Source organism: Hakea prostrata, chromosome 6, assembly GCF_041222555.1.
Source record: "Hakea prostrata isolate BN-2017 chromosome 6, UWA_Hpros_2, whole genome shotgun sequence".
NCBI classification, from domain to species: domain Eukaryota; kingdom Viridiplantae; phylum Streptophyta; class Magnoliopsida; order Proteales; family Proteaceae; genus Hakea; species Hakea prostrata.
In genome coordinates this window covers 39,995,002-40,013,808 of record NC_142605.1, presented here as the reverse complement: position 1 = coordinate 40,013,808, position 18,807 = coordinate 39,995,002, and the positions used below count along the sequence as shown (strand labels likewise).

Here is an 18,807-nt window from a genome sequence, read left to right as displayed (position 1 = left end):
TTTGTCATGACAAAATAAGGGGTCATAAACGAAGCAAACTTTACAGAGGTTCTCTATCAGACAAGTATACAAATATCATATATCCCTCCCCCCTTTCTCTCTCTCTCTCTATATATATATGTATATGAACTGTAAAGATCAGGAACTCTTCTACTTTGTGTTCTATCTCAGTAGGATCTGTGCTCCGAAATCAAAAGTATTCTATTTATTATTCAAAGCTCCCCCCACACTCTCTCTCTTTTCTTCATATATACTTGTTCTTCATAGGCATGTCTATCTGTACTCTTGTCTCTATCTGGCTTCTCATTCAAGGATTGCTCTCTGCAAAAATATCCAAGAGCCCAATTGCCTGGTACAAACAAGAATAGCATTTCAATCACCCATTATAGAAAAGAAAGGAAATCGGTTAGTTCCATTAAAAAACTCTCTGGTGCATACCTCAGGCACACTGAGCTCTAGGCGGAATTTGGGGCCATCGTAGTGATGAAGGACAGGCCTGAACGCATCTTCCTCTAGTGGATCACAGATCTTCCTTATAACAACTCGTACCTGTTTTCATACCAACACAATTGACAAATCACATGAGTTGGGTTCCTTCTGAGGTCTGATCACTTCATGGTGAGATTGAAGTGAGCTGAGAAATTCATACCTGAGCAGGGAAACGAGATTCTCCTGGACATTTCTTGTCTTCCCAGGCAGTTGGATCAATATTAGTTCCTCCAAAGCTAGCAGCCTAAACAACAACAATAACCCAGATGTTAAAAAAGCAGAGTCATCCCAAAAGTTAATCTAAATAACTTTTGAAAAAAGAAAAAAGGAAAAAAAAAAAAAAACAAACCTCAAAGATTCCATGCATCTGGTGGGTGGTGTAGTTGTACAGAAACAGGGGCAAGCCAGGTGTTATGGTTCGCACTGAATCTCGGTATCGAGGAGGAAGACCTGCGTAGTTAGATTTTAAAAGATTAGATGAAGTAAAAAAAAATAAAAAACTTCACTGGTGTTAGATCTAATCTGAAAGGGCAAAAGGGGGTTAAGAAAGAAACCATACCAAAGAGCAGCCTTTGTAGATTCTCCTGCATAGTGTCGTTGTTGCAGACAAAGATATAACCACCAATAGTCTCGTTCCGAGGCAAAGATTCTGATGGTGGAAGTGTTTTAAATTTCTTGTCTGAGCTGTTCTTACTGCTATTGCTAGAGTTGTCGTTGTTTCTGTTCTTCTTTCCACCTTTGGTCTCCTCGTCCTTCTTGCCGTTGTTATTGATACCCTTGCCTTTGCTGCCACTGCTACTGTTAGGGTTGATGTTGAATCTGCCATTATTGTTGTTGATGATGTTGTTGTTGTCATACATAGGCTTTGGATAAATACCCTTGTCGAAGACGCCATTAACACCAACGTTCTTCAAAACTCCATCAAGACCATTCCCGACCTTCCAGCCATCGTTGAAGGAATTAAAATCAGAACCTCTTCCCATCTTCCAGCCATACCCATTAAAATCGTTGTTGCTGGACACTGCTGATCGGTCTCCACCAACCCTGATATCAAAATTCTTCCTTTCTTCAGGCCTTTTCGTGGTGGTGAAAGAATTTCCCCATATGCTGTCGTTGATCGACAGATTAGCTAAATTATTCGATTGCAGCCGGAGCTGATCACTGAACTGCCAAAAAGACTGTTGATTGTTCTCCATCTTCTTCTGATTTGTTAAGAGTATCCTCTAGCTAGCTCTGAACTATGGCCTAACTATTTAGATCAGGTATCAGAGACAAAAAGCAAACGGATAGATGAGCTAACGACGAAGACAAGAGGAATGGATTTAAGTAAGAAATTCTTACTATTTAGAGATGAAAATCAAGATTCGGGGGAAATTTCGAGGAAGAAGGAGCTGATAAGGCGTGTTGATCTTTAGAAGGACAGAGAGAGCATTTCAGACAGAAAGAGTGGGGGGGGGGAAGAAGTGAAGAACAACACAAAAAGAAATAAATGATTTTAAATTTCTTTTGATAATTTTACAAGTCAAGAAGTGGAGTAAGTAAAGTGGGACCCACGTCGGTGACGGCACAACCGCGTCTTTCTAGAAGACGTGTGAGAGAGATAAAGACGAAACCTGCTTTGCTTGTTCTTCATGCGTCTCTTTTGGGCTCTATGGGCTTATGGGCCCGCCCCCCATGGGCCTCATTCTGAAATGTGATGACGTGTCGACAAAGTGGAGGACCAGTTGTTGATGAAAACAATGAATTAATGATGGTAGGTTACATCAGTACAAGAGAGTTAGATTCAATCAAACAATTTCTGACCGTTGGATTCAAGATAAAGACAAATTTAAGTGATAAGCGTAATTGACTCGCAAAAAGAAATTGACCCATCGACTAATGTCTCAGAAATTTGAATCAAATTGGTTGAATTGGTCAATTTGGTTTCTAAACGAGCGAATTGTTGAACCGGTTTTGAGAGGACCGGTTCCACCCTTTGATTTGGCGTTTTATGAATTTATGATCCTTGGATAGAACTATATAACGGTTCAGCATACGTGGACCGTTTGAATTTGAAATTTGAAAACCCTATTAAAGTTAACTTCTGCATTGAACCATTCACCATTGGGGTTAACTGTGAATAATTTTTGAATAAATCATTTGGAAGGTTTAATCAATCTCTTTCTTATTTCTAGAAGTTTTCAAAAAGTCCACGCGTCAGAACAAGACAGCCAGCCACCCACTCTCTTTCCATATTCTTAACTGCTAAGGAAAGGGAAACATCAAATATGGAAAGGAGAAAGATTCCAGTCTTGGAGTTTTATGAGATTGGAACCTAGAATAGACCGGTCGACTACTCAAGTATTGATTTATTCTAGCCAATCATATTCGTGCATATACAGTATTTAATTAAAAAAAAATTAATGTATACCTTAACTAGATTTTTATAATTTAAATATATTAAATATATTGACAAAAAAATATATTAAATATATCATCAGAGAGAATCAAATTCTGACATTTTCGCTCGCTAAGAGACGTTGATCGTTGTCAATGGACCGACACTTTGATAGTATAATATTTAAATAATTATTAATAAAATATTGTATTTACCTTTTCAGATGAGACTAAAGGTCGAGATTTCTAGAGACTTCAACTTCGTTTATAGATATACAATTATAAACAGCACAATTTATATAATTATGAACCGTACATGAGACTTCAGCTTCATACGATTCTTCAAAGGCCACAAATAAATCTAAGGATCATTTCAACATTATCTTGATATTTTAGTATGGTAATAGATCAGAAAATCCCGAATTAGACCAATAGAATTCTGTGGCTATAATAAAAAAGTGCTTCCCAATTGAATATCTTTCACAAAAAATAATATATTATAAATAGCATAATATATGTAAATCAGAACCGTACATGAGATTTCAGCTTCATACGGTTCCTCAAAGGCCACAAATAAATCAAAGGATCACTTCAGCATTATCTCGATATTTTAATAATATAAATATATTAAAAATAGATCGGAGAATCTTGAATTAGACCAATAGAATTTTGTTTGCTATAATAAAAAAGTGCTTTTGAATTGAGTATCTTCCACAAAAAAAATAATAGATTATGTATACACTCAACAAGTATGTGCTCAATGATATACAGTATGAACTCTTACTGCTAGACTAATGAGATTAAATTATGATTCACTATTTTTTTATTGTATTTCCCAAATTTTCCTCCACTCTCCTCTAATAAGCTTTGGTTCCAAGAAGATTTCAGCTAGCCTATAATTTAGAATCAGCTTCTTGGGCAGAAAATGTTATAGGAAAATGTATTTCAGGTATTGTTCCCTGTTTTTCCCCTACACCTCTTAAGGGAGAGAGTGAGTCTGGTGAAGAAGTATCAGTTCTCATTACTCATTCGACCCATGAAAATGCCACCAACCATGATAACTCTTGAAAATGGATTGAAAAGTTTCTGCAAATCAGATACTGGGAGTATCTAGTGCACTTGGTATAAACTCCTCCCTAAAGATCAGTTGAGGTGTACACAAGGTAGCCTGAACACATCAGTTCCCCAAAAAAGTGTTTTTAACATTTTAAATCAGAATCCTACCACTAAGTAAAATTTTAGTTTAGCAATTTAACCGCCCGATTTTAACCTTTATGTGGAATTAAAGGGTCCAAATGTTAGGCAGTTCATGAATTTATGGGTCCTCACTGTGGATTGTCCAAAAACCGAAAGTGAAAATTCTGGCTATTCATGGCCACTATAACTTGTCTGATTAAGTCTCATGGTGAAACGGTCCAAATGAAGAAAGAAGTCAAAAGACTGGGAACCACTCAGAAGATGAAAGGTAAATAGGTCATGCAAGTAGGTAAAGCAGACTAATTCAAGTTTGTCGGCAATGGGTGGGTGCACCAACCGGTATGGTCATATTTTCGGTTACATCTACAAGAGAATTTTTTCTTACCAAAAGAAAAAGAAACCTATAGGAGAAATGTTTTTCTTCCCCCTGCCATACTCAATCTGAAGCCCACTTAGGAAACACTATCTTCTTCTTTTACATATCACTTTTCCTTTTCCTTTTTTGGTCTTCCTTTCTTCACTTAACAGATCTCCAGAGCCTTTGAGTGGAACTAGGAAAAATGTCCAAAAGTGAACAGGAGCATTTAAAGCTGAGCCAAGCCTGTTAAATAGCTTTTAAACATGCAAAATCAAAGCTGGACATTTTAGAAGATCATTTGGACTCAGCTTATTTTCCCCATTTTGATGAGATCACGTATTTACATCCAAAGAAGAAAGTATAAGGGTGGAGTCTGAGAAGTAATCACAAGGGAAGTTTGGATTCTGATACCTCCCTGAGGCCTTGAACCCCCGTGTTTCCTCCAATGAGCAAAGCACTGGAGCTAACTGGGTTGGAAACCCTCACATCATTTTCTACCTTTGGAAAACCATCATGTTGTGGATGACAAACTGGGTTAGCAAAATTAGAATTACCCTTCGGGTAATTATTTCTGGATGCACGCCTTCTAGGCTTTGTCATAGGAGTATAAACAACAGTACCTTCAGCGGTTCCCACACTTTGCTGGTTCGGCATGTCCGCATTGTGCAATTCTGAACTTGAGTTTGGTGTCACTCTCTTGCAAGATCTACTGGGACGAGGCGGTAGCCCATTCTGCGAACTTCTGCCAATTTGGTCATCTCCTTTTCCACTAAATCTGGATTTAGGCTTTGAAGAACTGGACTGCACTGGTGCCTGTGAATCTACACTTACTTGTAATGCACTCTTTGAGGAGGACCCTGATTTACAGGAGGGAGTATCACCCTCAGTGTCATGGGCATCTGTTCGCAGAGCTTGCTCATTGTCATGATCAATAATGGAAACATCTACCCCCAACTCGGTGGAAACTAAATCCTATTAAAAAGTGTAAAACATATAATTAACAAAATGCAAATACGTTACAGAAAGTACAAAATAGCTGAATAGGTACATATGGAAAGTAAATAAGAATGTAAATAAAACTTGAACATAGCTGCATAATCAGCCCTTAAAAAGGAATAGCCATTCCTGACCTGACTTCCCAACTTTTCCAAACCATTCTGGTCATACTAAGTATTTTTTCAGAATAATGTTGTACAAGCTCAAGCATTTTTGACACACACACTCCCAACCAAAACCAACTCAAACGCAATGCCTGTTCACAGAAATTCAGTAACCACCCACCACAGAGTCAGGCAATGTTCCCCTGATGCTGTATTAGGTTTTACTGACCTCAAATAGGTCTTTTCACACATAACCAAAGATGAAGGAAGAAACTAGTCAACCACAATATTAAATCAAGAAGATAATTCGACACCCTTTGTTGTTTTTATGCTCACTACTAGACAATCTACTGACTTGAAGGAAAAAAGACTATGTCCAAGAAAAACACAGTAATCATTCCTCACCTCTGTCTTTAAGATGTTTCATTTTTTATTACTAGGGGGGAAGGGGGTGGGGGGAAGGGGGTGGCTGGTACTAATACATCCACTGAAATTTGCTGACATGGATAGAGCCGCTTTGGGAACATGTATTGGAAGTTGATTAAATCCTAAGACCCACCTCCTAAGAACCTTTTTGGTTGACTTTTGGATTCTCATTGTATGACTAGACTGGCACTAATGCAAATGGAATATTTGCAATAAATTAACATCCAAATCCAAGAGAAGAACTGTAAGCCTCACAGAAGTAACCAGAGCAACCCTATGGTAAGCATACAGTTAGAATCCAAAATCCAACCAAAAATGTTCTTAAGAGACTAGCTGTTGGGTCTTAGGATTGAATCAACCTGAAACATTTGTTCCCTAAAGTAGCCCTTTCTACATCAGAAAACATCATAATATATATATTAAGAGGAAAAGACATACCTTATTTTGTAAGTTGACAAACTGTTCGAAGTCTGATCCTTCACTATCAGAGTCAGCCATCTCTTCACATTCAAACTGTACATCTTCTCCAAGTTCATCATCAGAGTCACTTAGTTCTTCCTGTTCCATCACTATCTCCTGAGGAGATTGCTGCTCTGTCATATCTTCATCACATCCATTCAGGTTACTGCTTGCCAGAACCACAGGACAAGCACCTTGAGGGCTTCCTCTATTGCTGTATTTGGAAGCAACAGAAACACTGTGATGATGTGGATTACCACTTTGGTAAGATGGCCCGTTAGCCCTTTGATTTTGCATCATGTGTCCACAATCTGCTCCACTGATTTTCAGACCACTAGAATTATGTTCTGTGATAGCTCTGTTTCCCATTGCTTTCTCCTTTGTTGATGTAGAACTTAGGTGAATTTCCAAATCCAATTCACTGTTCTTATCAGAAGGGCTAGCAGGTCCAACAGGTATGGTACAAGAGGCAGATAGATCACTCCTGACCTGTGGCTCAGTCAGTACAGAACTTTCTGGATTCTGAGGTTGGGTACAGTGTCCATGAAGTGATTCCAGATCAACAGATCGCTGACAAGCTTCTAATGCGGGAATGGAATCAGCGTTAACATCATCTGCTTTTTGCAAGAGAGGGTGAAATTCAATAGTACCAGGGGTGCAGGGGATTTGACCCACAGATTGAGGCTTAGAAAGGAGATCAAAATTTGCTTGAAGCTGATTCCCAGGTAACAAATTCAAAGTGCCAGAGGAGGCACCAGAGTTCAAAGGATAATACGGAAAACACCCATCCTCGGGGGCCTGAAACAGTAAAGGATGCATCTGAAGATCCAGCGCACCACGTTTCTCCCCTGGGACATGTTGATCTACAGCTAGGCCAGAGACTTCAGAACAAGGATTCCCATTATTGGGATTGATGGGAAAAGATTTGTCCTTTCCAGCATTTACTGAATGAGTGGTACCCGACCTTGCTATATTTAGTCTTGCAACTTGATCTCCTGTTACAGCAGCATGTCCACTCCCGCCACCGCCTCCAGCAGTAGCAGCAGTGTAAATCTTGGTAGAAGAAGATGATCCAGAGCAGTAACTTCTGAAAGCTGATTGAGAAATCACACGAACAGACGGAGGAAGATTAACAGGAGGCAAGTCAGGTGCCAACTTGACCAACTGGAGAGAACTATTTCTACGTACTCGGTATGGCCGCAAATGAACTTGCCTTTTTGCTGATTTAGAGACAGAATTGGATGTCAGCTGATTGGAGAAATTTGATGAATTATATCTGGAACCGAGAGAAGGAGATGTATTCGGTAAATGTTGAGGGTAAACTGAAGAATGCAGAACTTCATGCATGTGACCTCGGTTGGATTGAGTTTCTCCATACCCATTACCATAACAAGCAAGTTTTCCACCAACAAAGGCACCATTTTGTGATGATAAATACCCAGATCTATCTCCATTGTTAAAGTTTGATTGTGGAGCTTCGGAATATATGCCACTGGAGTTTTCAGGTCTCCAATCAGCTAAGAAAGCCTCATGGACATAAGCTTCATCTTCATCATCCACATTATCATCTCCACTGTTGTTCACTCCATATGTATCAACTGGATAATCCTGCACTTAACATGAGCATAAGGTAATCAAAATGACAAAACAGACCATGTACAAGGATACAAGTGTTGTTAATATAGGTATATGCCACACCTGGGCTGGGCTCTCTAAGCATGTTTAATCCTTTTAATCATAGAAGTTGAACTCATGAGATCTCACAAGAAATCTTGCTTTTTCACAAAGGCAAAACAAGATGGCAATTGAAACCCCAACCTGACTGAGATATTGAAATCTTGGTCATATTTCGGAGATCTCGATAATAACTCCATTAGCTTGTCCAAATCTTGGTAGTATCTCGGACATCTCGAAAGATCTCAGTATATCTCAGAATTTTATTGTAAGTTACCCAAACTTGCTTTTTTGAGAAGAGCAAGTTGGGCATCAAGATCGAGATTTGGGTCTATGCTTTTAATGCAATATAAACCTTCTAAGGGTTCTTCATACAAAATTCTCAAGATACAGCTTAACCCTATCCGGAAGGCTGACACATTTAATTCATTACCAAAAGAATATGTCACCCTGTCAAGTTGATAAAAGTAAACTGGAAGGAATTGGGGGTGGGGCACTGTAGCCTCTGAAGCCACCACCAAGAGATGAACTTACCTCCTCTGATGCAATTTGACAACAGGGAACTCTTGCTGCTTTAGACTTTCTTCGCATGGATTCATATAATCTCCTCTTCTCTTTTTTAGCTGCATCACTTTTATATGACTTCTGTATTCCAAGAGCAACACGCCATTGCCGCGGCAGTAAAGATGGATCTCTATATGGAACAATGAATTTCCATATGGACATCCAGTCAAGCTTGAAGACCCTAAGTCCCTAAAATTGTTCAAGGCAACGGAACATTTAAGTGGCAATCATATGTATTATATTGAGTGGAGGATGGAAACCAGAAAGAAACACCAACCAAATCACCTCATGAATGCGTGCCTTTTCTTCAGCAGTCAAAGGAGAAGTCTTCATGCGTCGAACTGCCTGCATAACACACAGCAGCTTCACAAGGTTTATTCACCAAAAGAAGAAGAAGAAGAAGAAGAAGAAGAAGAAGAAGAAGAATAAGAAGAAATAGAACAAGAAAAGAAACTGTCACAATCCCAGTGCCTGAATGATATAAATAACACTCCAATTCACTACCTTGTGCAAATATTCATCGGTAAGAATGATGCAAGCAAGACTGAATGTTTTTAAACTCAAACCAGTTACGATCCAATTAACATTAGAAATATTGGGACATTTACCATTTTCTAACTGCCTGCTCAGAAGTACAAAATCCAATTGAGTGCTTAGATGTATATCCCACCAGATATCATATTTCACAAGATGGTGAACGTCAATTTATGTGGAATTTAACAATTTACCTTTTAGTCTGAGCAATATTTTTATTTTTTGTGCGAGGGGTGAGGGGACATGACAACATACCATTATTTTCATGTAAAATATACACACAATAAACAAGAAAATATACTGGAAATTAGAACCAAATGGTAAGCCAAGAATTGAGTCATTGAATGTGTACCTTTATTGGGTTTTCAGGAGCTTTAGAAGAACAGCGATTCTTCTGCCTAACAAAAATCTTAAAAAAGAAAGAAAAACAAAAAAAAACCCACGTGAAAATTAGAATCTTTTAATCAATCACCAACTAGACAAAACACAATATTTTTATTCCAAGGGACAAAATCGCCTCCCATAACTTCTGCTCCCAGGAAAGACAGGGACACAGGAACTTCCCCTAAATTCAGTTGCAATTGTGCTTTGTAGTCAAATGAAAAACAGTGGATCACTTGCACTAATTCTTTAGAAGATCAGAAACTGCAAACTTATCAATCCTCGATCTAACATTTGAATCTTATGAGATAGCAAACAGGAATACAGATAACAATGTTTAACAGTAAGGTTCCTTGAGAATAAGAATATGGCCAAACTAATTGCCAGTTATGCACATATTTTTCCTAATAGTGGATATGATAGGCATAATCTCAATGCAGATAATAGAATCTCACCTAAATTATCCAGTCAGTGCTGTATTATTTGACCAACGATAGGTGGTTGGAATTGTGAATAAAGACTGTTCTTTCAGATTATGGTGCAAGAGAGTATTATTTGCCAAGATATCTAAGAATTAACAAAAAAAATAAACACACTGGCCAGCATACTCGCACAAGAAACCATGAAAAGGATGATTTCTAATGTAGCATGATAAGAACCATCTTGTTGCTGCTTTGGGGCCTAAAGGAGGGTATCTTAGAATTTTTCAGTCAGATTGTATAGCAGGTATTTTCTTCAGAAGTGCATAAATGCACCAACATGAACAACGGAGCAACTAAGAAACTATCAAGGAATTAATAAAATAAGTGGGTGAAAATAAGATCCGCATTACCGGCCCCCATTAGTATGTATATGACTGATTTGTTGGGTTCCTTTTATTTTCCTTTATCTTGATTATCTGCACTCTGCTAGGATCAAAGTACCAGCCCCATTTAGTTGGGACAAAGCTGAGATGTTGTTGTTGGGTGAAAATTTAGTATATAACAATTAGACTTAGCATGAAAAAGCAGTGAACAAACGGAAGGGAAGAAAAACTCAATTAAAGAAATTGACTAGCTAAAAAATATGGGAGCATGCAACAAAAGAAAGAAAAATGCCAAAATTAGGAAAGAAAAAAAATTGTAAGTCAAGAACACAAAAAACCTGATGCTTGGATTTGCAAGGAAGAAAACGTTGCTGAATTGCCTTCCAATCAGTATTATACTCCATTAATCCCAAGGCAAGTAACCTGCGTCACATGTTTGTAACTCCATATCATTTAAAAATTTAATTAACCTCTAGGTATTAAATTAAAAGTATCAAGGCAGGAAATTTCCTTAACATGATACATGGAAGTGTGAAAAGGAAATATAAATTCAACAGAGAACCCTATATTTTGCATCAGGAGAACTTAATGACATTTGACAACAAAAAGAGGAAAAGAGAATGGAACTTGCAAAGATTAAAGCAGTTAAAGCATTGACAATGATGTAGACAAAAAGGAGAGATAATCTTGCACATTATTAATAAGCAAAATTAGCATAAGCTCAAAACTCAGTACCATTGTAACCTCATAGTCCAATAACAAACAAGGTTGAACATATAAGTTCTAGTACTAGGAAGAGGTGGTGGGAAGAGGTTGCAACTAATTTGATAAGGCTTGCTAACAAAGTTTGAAATTCATGTGTGTTCATACAACAACAACAACAACAACAATAAGTCTTGTCCCAACTATATGGGGTCGGCTACATGGATTCTTCCCTTCCAATCAGTTATGTTTGAGGCCATGCTAGAAACAAGGCTTAAGCTATGCATATCCTTTCTCACCACTTCTCTTAAGGTTATCTTAGGTCTACCCTTACCTCTTCTAGTTCCCTCAATCTGGATTATATCACTTTTCTGTACAAGGGCATTTATAGGTCTCCATTGAATATGGCCGTGCCACCTTAAAAGGCTTTCCCGAAGCTTATCACTTATGGGAGTAACTCCCAGACCAACTCTAATATGATCATTCCTTATCTTATCCTTCCTAGTTTTGTCACTCATCCATCTTAACATCTTCATTTTTGCTACACTGAGTTTATCCATATGATAGTTTTTAATAACCCAACACTTTGCACTGTATATCATAACTAGTCGAACGATGGTCCTATAGAATGTTGCTTTAAGCTTTAATAGAATAAGTCGATCACACAAGACCCCGGACGCACCTCTCCAGTTCATCCACCCTATTTTAATTCTTTGGAAAACATCATCCTCTAGATCACCTCTTTTATTTATGATTGAACCTAGGTACCTAAAAGAATCACTCTGAGGAATCTCCTTATTGGCAAGTTTCACCACCTCATCGTCTGTCCGATCATGACTAATGTTACAAACTAGATATTTTGTCTCTGTTCTACTTAATTTAAAGCCTCTTGATTCCAAAGCTATTCTCCATGATTCTAACTTGGTATTAATCCCCACTTGAGTCTCATCTATCAACACAATATCATCAGCAAAAAGCATACACCAAGGGACCTCGTCTTGAATGTCTTTGGTTAATTCATCCATTATAAGTGTAAATAAATATGGACTTAAAGTTGATCTTTGATGTAGCCCAACTATAATTTGGAATTCATTACTTTGTCCCCCTATTATTCTTACACTTGTCACTGAACCATCATACATATTCTTAACTATATCTACATATTTACTTGCAACACTTCTTTTCTCTAGTATTTGCCAAATTCAAGCTCTAGGAACTCTATTATAAGCTTTTCTAGGTCAATACATACCATATGAAAGTCTTTCCTACATTCTCTATACCTTTCCATAATTCTCCTAATTAGGTAAATAGCCTTCATTATAGACCTTTCTCGTATAAACCAAACTAGTTCTCTGTAATTGTGGTTAAGTGTCTCAAACGGGTTTCAATTACTCTCTCCCATAATTTCATAGTATAATGCCCCTAAGTTATTACAATTTTGAATATCTCTTTTATTTTTGTAAATTGGAACAACGATGCTTCTCCTCTTTTCTTCTGGCATTTTCCCTATGCTCATAAATTCATATGTGTTCATAACATAGCAAAAATTGGGCATTTGATTTTGATCTAGAGGTTTTCTGAATATCATCTAAAGCATGAAGGCAGAAATTTCCAGAAACAATTATAGACATGTCACTGATAGCAAGCAATAAAGAACGAAATTAACAAATGATATTGAAAATCAGCCAACCAACATAAACAAACCCCAACCCCCCCCACCCCCCCCCCCCCAAAAAAAAAAAAAAAAAAAAAAAAAAAAAAAAAAAAAAAAAAAGAAAGAAAAGGAAAGAAAGATGCAGCTTACTCATCCTCTGCATCAGTGAAAAGCACTCTATTTGCAACAGCTACTGGAGGTGGTTTATGTGGAAATAATGCTGAATTGAAGAGAGGGAAAAATCTCTGCACTAACTTAACGATATCCTTTTGGACAGGAGCAACAGATTGCTTCTTGGTGCTTTCAACAAGTGTGGCAGCCAATGTCTTCTTAGGCTGCTGATGACCAGACGTAGTACTTGGGCACTGCGAAGTGGATCCTCTAAGAACTTCACTAGTAGATTCAGCCATTGAAGGGAGAGTAGGAAGAGGAAAAAGAGGTTCTTTTTCAAATGGACTAGCAGAGCCACCTTCAACATGACGTTGTTGATATTTCTGAACAACTGCTTCACGGAAAATGAAAATTTCCACCCAAAGTTAAGAATTGTGGATGTCAAGCACATATAACAAAACAAGGATGGATGCTGAAACTAATCTACAAAACTTACCAGTAGAGACTTCAGCCACATACCCACCAACTAACTTAAGTGGAACAACATCAAGAAGAGACAGTACAGGGCTACTAACCACAGGCACCCAGAGAGAAGATTCAGCAGTTCGAGGGGGACCTACTTGTTTATTTGCTGAAGGGCATTCTTTCTGTGCATTGGATGCAAAAGATGAATCAGCAGTGATTTCTCCCTGATAAGATTGGGGAGCTTCATTTGAGACTGATGAATGGATGTGTGAATGATGAAAACAAGAACCAGGATATGGCACATTTCTCCTTGCTAATACTTCATCACGTTTATGAACCATCTCTGAAATCATTCTCTGGACATCATTGGCAATGTGTTGCCGAGAAGGTTCAAGCACACAGAGAGAAAACACCTGAATAAGAAGTTGCATGTGTTCATGAATTAAGCAATATAACTGGCCTATCTGATGTCGTGTAAACCCATTTATCAAACCAGATTGGGCAGAGCAAGATGAGAAATTTGGACCAGTCTCAGGCGTTGCTCTGGGTAAATCAAGCTGTGTGTTCGGCACTAACGGCAACAGAGGGCGTAACGGCCTCTTTACCAATTCCGGTGCATTCCTTTTCGCATGAACTGAAACTTTTTGGCGTCTATTTTGCCTAGTTTCAGGTCGACGACCAATTCCCTCATGCTTATTCTTTAGACCTTTACCTGGCTGGCTTTCATCGAGGTCACTCTCTAATGCCTCTTCAATTTCTATCTCGAAATCTGCATCATTTTCTTCATCTTCGTCACCAACAGTTTCATTCACCTCTATTGCCTGACCTTCACTATCCCCACCCTGTAATACGGCGGCAAGAAATTTCTTATATTCTTCTTCGTCATCAACATATTGAAGATCAGCCTCATCATCTGATTCCTGAAGAAAAGTTTCCAATTCATCAAGCGTAAAACTAGCAAGTGAATGGCGTGCCCTAGTTCGCCCAGCAATAGCACCCTCGTCGTCAGCATCCATATTAGATGTCCTGGGGTTTCTTGGATCTGGCAATGCCTCTTTCACAATTTCATCCTGGCTAGAGGCATTCGCCAATTTCCTCTTTTTCAGTTTTTGTTGAACACCCACTTCGGATTCATCTCCGCAGGATCTTTCAGGAGACAATCGAGTTTGCATGACAACTTCCTCATCATTATCGGAATCTCTACTGGCAATATCATGCACCGAATTTACCAATTTTGAGGAGATATTTGCAGTATTGGGAGGAGAAGAGGTTGTGGGATTATCCACCACATCAACACCTACACCTTCGTTTTCAGAACTCAAACTGGACGAAGCTTCAGATGAAAGCGTTTCTTTCAGGAAAGGATTGAAGTCTACATCTTCTTCCTCGTTTTCATCAGGTTCCATATTTCCCTCACCAGCTACAGATCAGATTTCCTGAGACAAAGATCGATCTTCTAAGAAACCTTCATGACCTAAAGAAGCAAGTGATATGGTTACGAGTTCCAACAAAGAGCGGGGAAAGGAAGAAAGTGGAAGTATACACAGTTGAACAGTTGATTAATCTTGATGGCTCAAATACACGTGGATATTTTATACACTTAGGTCAAACCCCCACCCCCCCCCCCCCCCCCCCAACCCCCCCCCCCCCCTTTTTTCCCCCACCCCCCGGCTCCCCCCCCCCCTCCCTCACCCCCCCCCCCCCCCCCCCCCCCCCGGCGCCCCGCCCCCCCCCCCCCCCCCCCCCCCCCCCCCCCCCCGCCCCCCCCCCCCCGGGGGGGCCCGGGGGGCCCCGTTTTTGCGCCCCCCCGCGCCGACGGTCCGCCCCTGGGATCCCCCGCCTGTCTCCGGCGGGGGCTGTGGGGACCCCCCCCCCCCCCCCCCCCCCCCCCCCCCCGGGGGGGGGGCCGCCCCCGCCCCCCCCCCCCCCCCCCCCCCCCCCCTCCATGTTGGCGCCCCCCACCCCCGGGTTCCCCCCCCCCCCCCCCCCCCCCCCACGGGGGTCTCCCCCCCCGCCCCCCCTGGTTGTGGTGGGGGGCCCCCTGTCCCCTGTCAAACCTAACCCGAGCCGTCGGCCGACCCCCCCCCCCCCCCCCCCCCCCCCCCCCCCCCCCCCCTCACCAAATTAAACCAAATTTACTCCTTGTTTGTTTTTTTTTGACCATCCACCCCCCCCCCCCCCCAAAAAAAAAGAAAACCACCCCCCCCCCCACACACAACAACAACACCCACGGGGGTTTTCCAAATAAAGAAAACCCACCCCCCCACCCCCCAGACAAAACACCTTTGTACCGGTTTCCAGAGCCACCATGAGGGGGAAAGGGAACGCATGATACCCAGATTGATTTTTCGTTCCTCAGGTGGTTCTGTGGTACGTTGTCGATTACGATCCAAAACCAATTCGCATCTTGAAGTCTGGTTCAATTTACTTAAGTGACTTCATTTCCGGTTATCTATATCATTTAACGCCACGCTGGAACAATCTCTCCAGTCCGATTCCTTCTTTCTCAGCAAAATCACCAGTCCCAACTACTCGAGCTCACCGCCACCAACACAGCGTTCGACCCTGCTTCTCTCTCCTCACAGGTTCGAGGACCTGTTATTGTAAATTAATAAACTTTAAGGGATTAAAGTGCGAGAGAAAAAAATCTATATTTACAATAACTTCTCATTGTTTAAATCCCATTCGTTGATTTCTATTTTGATGACGTGGTTTAATCAGAGCCGTCGGCAGCAGCAGGCAACTGCTGCCGCAAATAAAAATCCGGGTTTCACTGGCTCCAGGAATAGCAAAAGCCCATTATAAAACAAATGGCATTTTTGTAGATATACTAAAATCCAGGGGTACTTTACTGGTGAGGCTTCCAATATTTTCTTCACTGCTCAGAAGAAACAAACCGATAGGCGATTGCTCCTATCCGAACGGGGAAATCGATCACCAAAATTTGAAACCTGACAGAGCAACTCTACTCATCTGAGAGATTCTCCCTCGTTCCGTTATTCTTGCTATGATAATTCTATCTTTTGAGTTTCAAAAACAAAATCTCTTCCAAATTTCTTGATTCTTCAAACAATTATCGTAAACCTTCAATTTCGCGCATCTCTGTCCCCTGTCGTTCTTGCAGATCGCAAGAATCGAGGAATCAGATTCAATTCAACACATTTTCTGCCATCCCTTTGGCTTGGAAATTGAAATCAATTTGATATTAAGGTACGGTTTCTTGCATTATTGCAGTTACATAATTTTCCAGTTTGTGTTTGATTGAAAAGAATGCGGATCGGAGTGAAATGATTTCTCATTTCGTCATTGCGGTTTGAAATCGATCGATCTTTTTGAGGAAGAAGTTTTTGAGAAATTTTGCTGAGAAGGTTTCCTTTACCTTCTCAATCGATCGATGTCTTATAATCCGAATTTGATCCTCTACGCCTGCGTTTCCAAAGGAACTACGGTTCTTGCTGAGCACAGCTCTGGTGATAAGGAAGCAGAGGACCTGGCTTTGCAATGTCTAGAAAAGATTCCAAGTCTTCACGCCATATTTTCTCAAACCATCGGGAAAAGAAGTCATACCTTCTTGATGGAAGATCCTTTTGTATATTTTGCCATCTACGAAGAGAATTTGGATAAACAACAGGGCCTTGATTTCCTCAAAAGCTTAAAGGAAGCATTCTTGAGTTTCTTCGCGGAGACAGAACCACTGAAGAACTTAGATGATCTCACCAGCCATTATTTTCATGATAAATTCATTCCCATTTTTGAAGATCTGCTGGATTCTCCTGGAGATGCAAATATATTGCCTCCCCCTCCTCCTCCCGACCTTGTCTACAGGGATCATCGTCGAAACGTTAGTATTGACAGCAACTCTGGAAAGATGGTTGTTGCAGTTCCCTTGCTTGAAAAACCAGACGGTAGGCAATCAAAAAAGAAGAAAAATAAGAAGAAAGATTCCGACGAGATGGACATATGCAGCAGAGATATCCCAATAGAAAAAATGGGTTTTGTGCCTGAAGATGACAATCATTTCTCTTTGCCGTTGCAGAAGAATGGATTTTTTGGGGGAAACTCACTTCGTCAACAAGCTCAGAAAAAATGGTGGGGATATGTTGGTATAGCATTGGTATTAGATCTACTGGTTTGTGCTGGTCTGTTCCTTGTGTGGTTTTGGATATGCAGTGGTTTTAAATGCCTCAAAGAGTGACTAATCAGTGGCATACTATTTCTCTGAAACTTTTACCTCTTCGAGACAGCATTTCTGTAGGAACTGTGTCAATCTCAAATGGCATGGTTAATCTTCTTGTTCTCTTTTACTGTGATACATATGTGAATGTCATCATTGAAACCCTAACAGCATTCTGACCATTCCTCATCTCATGGTTTCAGCTTTTCAAAGTTTCTGACTCTGCTTAACAGCATTCTGACCCATTGGAGTTGCCAAATAATTTGTACCACTTATTCTTTTTAACCCCCTTTTGTGGCCAATTTCTTGTTTGTATTGAAACAAAAAATGTTTTTTTTCTTTGGGTAAATTATTGAAACAAAAGATGAGTCAATGAAATTCTGGACAGTAATATTGTGTTGAATCTAGTGATTATATTTGTAGTTTTGTTTTGAATTTTTGAGTGACTTAGCAAGCTATAAATCAGTGAAGATTAAAAGTTTCTTCGGACTAACAAGGGAGGGAAGAGCCTTTTTTTAGCCTATTCATAAGGACCTTAGAAATGAATTTGTAGATGAGGTTACAAAGGAAGGTGGGCCAGAAATTAGAGAGAGAAAAGGCTCCTTGCTTTTTGGGAATGAGACAGAGGAAGGTTTGATTGATTGAGGAGAGCTGTGAGGGGTTGAAGAAAAAGTTGCGGATGGTGTGGACAAGATCGCTCTCCATAAAATCCCAGAAAGCAAGGAAGAAGTCCATACTGAAACCATCAGGACCCGGGGCCTTGTTGGGCTTGTGATGAGGCAATTTTCCAGATTAGCTTTAGGAGAGAGGCCAAATTGACATCCTGGATACAACGGATACCAAGACTGCCCTTCGATTTGGGCCTACAGATAAACGACTAACTAATGGGGTGGAGGCTGGAGGAAGCGGGAGGATTCTTGGTCTTTCCAAAGAAAAGTATAGAAGAGGGATTCCATAGCACGGGTGGTTTTGATTTTTATTAAAACTGAAAACAGGAATAAATAGGAAAAGGACTCCTAAACATCTCTATCAATTGGCTAAGGTGGCTTTCGTAAAGTGAATTAAATCAAGAGAATTAATGCGAATAGGAAAAGATAGAAACTTCTCCCAAGTTAATGGCTGCCTTTGGGAGAATCTTAGTTAGCTAGAAAGACACACACCCAAATAATTACACTACTCCTCAAACTGTAATTTAAGAAGAAGTTTCCTAATATAATCAACCAATCCTGATTACATTCCTAATGGATGTAGTGACACATTGCAGAAGACATCGTATAGCTTCTTCCCTCAAGAGTGATAGTTCTTATGTTAGCCAGCTATTTTTCCTGCTTTTTTTGA

General features: G+C 40.0%; 3 protein-coding genes across 3 annotated transcripts; 1 reads left to right on the top strand and 2 right to left on the bottom strand.

Moving 5' to 3' along the window:
• Window positions 1-111: 111 nt before the first annotated feature.
• LOC149014093 (DCD domain-containing protein NRP-B-like) lies at window positions 112-1,950 on the bottom strand. Its single transcript, XM_089157980.1, has 5 exons — window positions 1,049-1,950; window positions 839-939; window positions 650-733; window positions 439-549; window positions 112-349 (listed from the first exon to the last, which is right to left on the bottom strand). The coding sequence occupies exons 1-5, from the start codon at window positions 1,683-1,685 to the stop codon at window positions 308-310; spliced, it is 975 nt and encodes a 324-aa protein (XP_089014106.1). The 5' UTR covers window positions 1,686-1,950; the 3' UTR covers window positions 112-307.
• A 2,097-nt stretch (window positions 1,951-4,047) lies between these two features.
• On the bottom strand, window positions 4,048-14,839 carry DUO3 (Homeodomain-like superfamily protein). The gene is made up of 8 exons (XM_089158494.1): window positions 13,327-14,839; window positions 12,870-13,221; window positions 10,702-10,786; window positions 9,530-9,586; window positions 8,929-8,988; window positions 8,614-8,832; window positions 6,385-8,013; window positions 4,048-5,392 (listed from the first exon to the last, which is right to left on the bottom strand). Exons 1-8 carry the CDS (start codon window positions 14,699-14,701, stop codon window positions 4,805-4,807), a joined length of 4,365 nt encoding a protein of 1,454 aa, XP_089014620.1. The 5' UTR covers window positions 14,702-14,839; the 3' UTR covers window positions 4,048-4,804.
• Window positions 14,840-16,029: 1,190 nt separating this feature from the next.
• On the top strand, window positions 16,030-18,011 carry LOC149014091 (SNARE-like superfamily protein). Its single transcript, XM_089158979.1, has one exon. It carries the CDS (start codon window positions 16,690-16,692, stop codon window positions 17,488-17,490), a length of 801 nt encoding a protein of 266 aa, XP_089015105.1. The 5' UTR covers window positions 16,030-16,689; the 3' UTR covers window positions 17,491-18,011.
• Window positions 18,012-18,807: the final 796 nt, after the last annotated feature.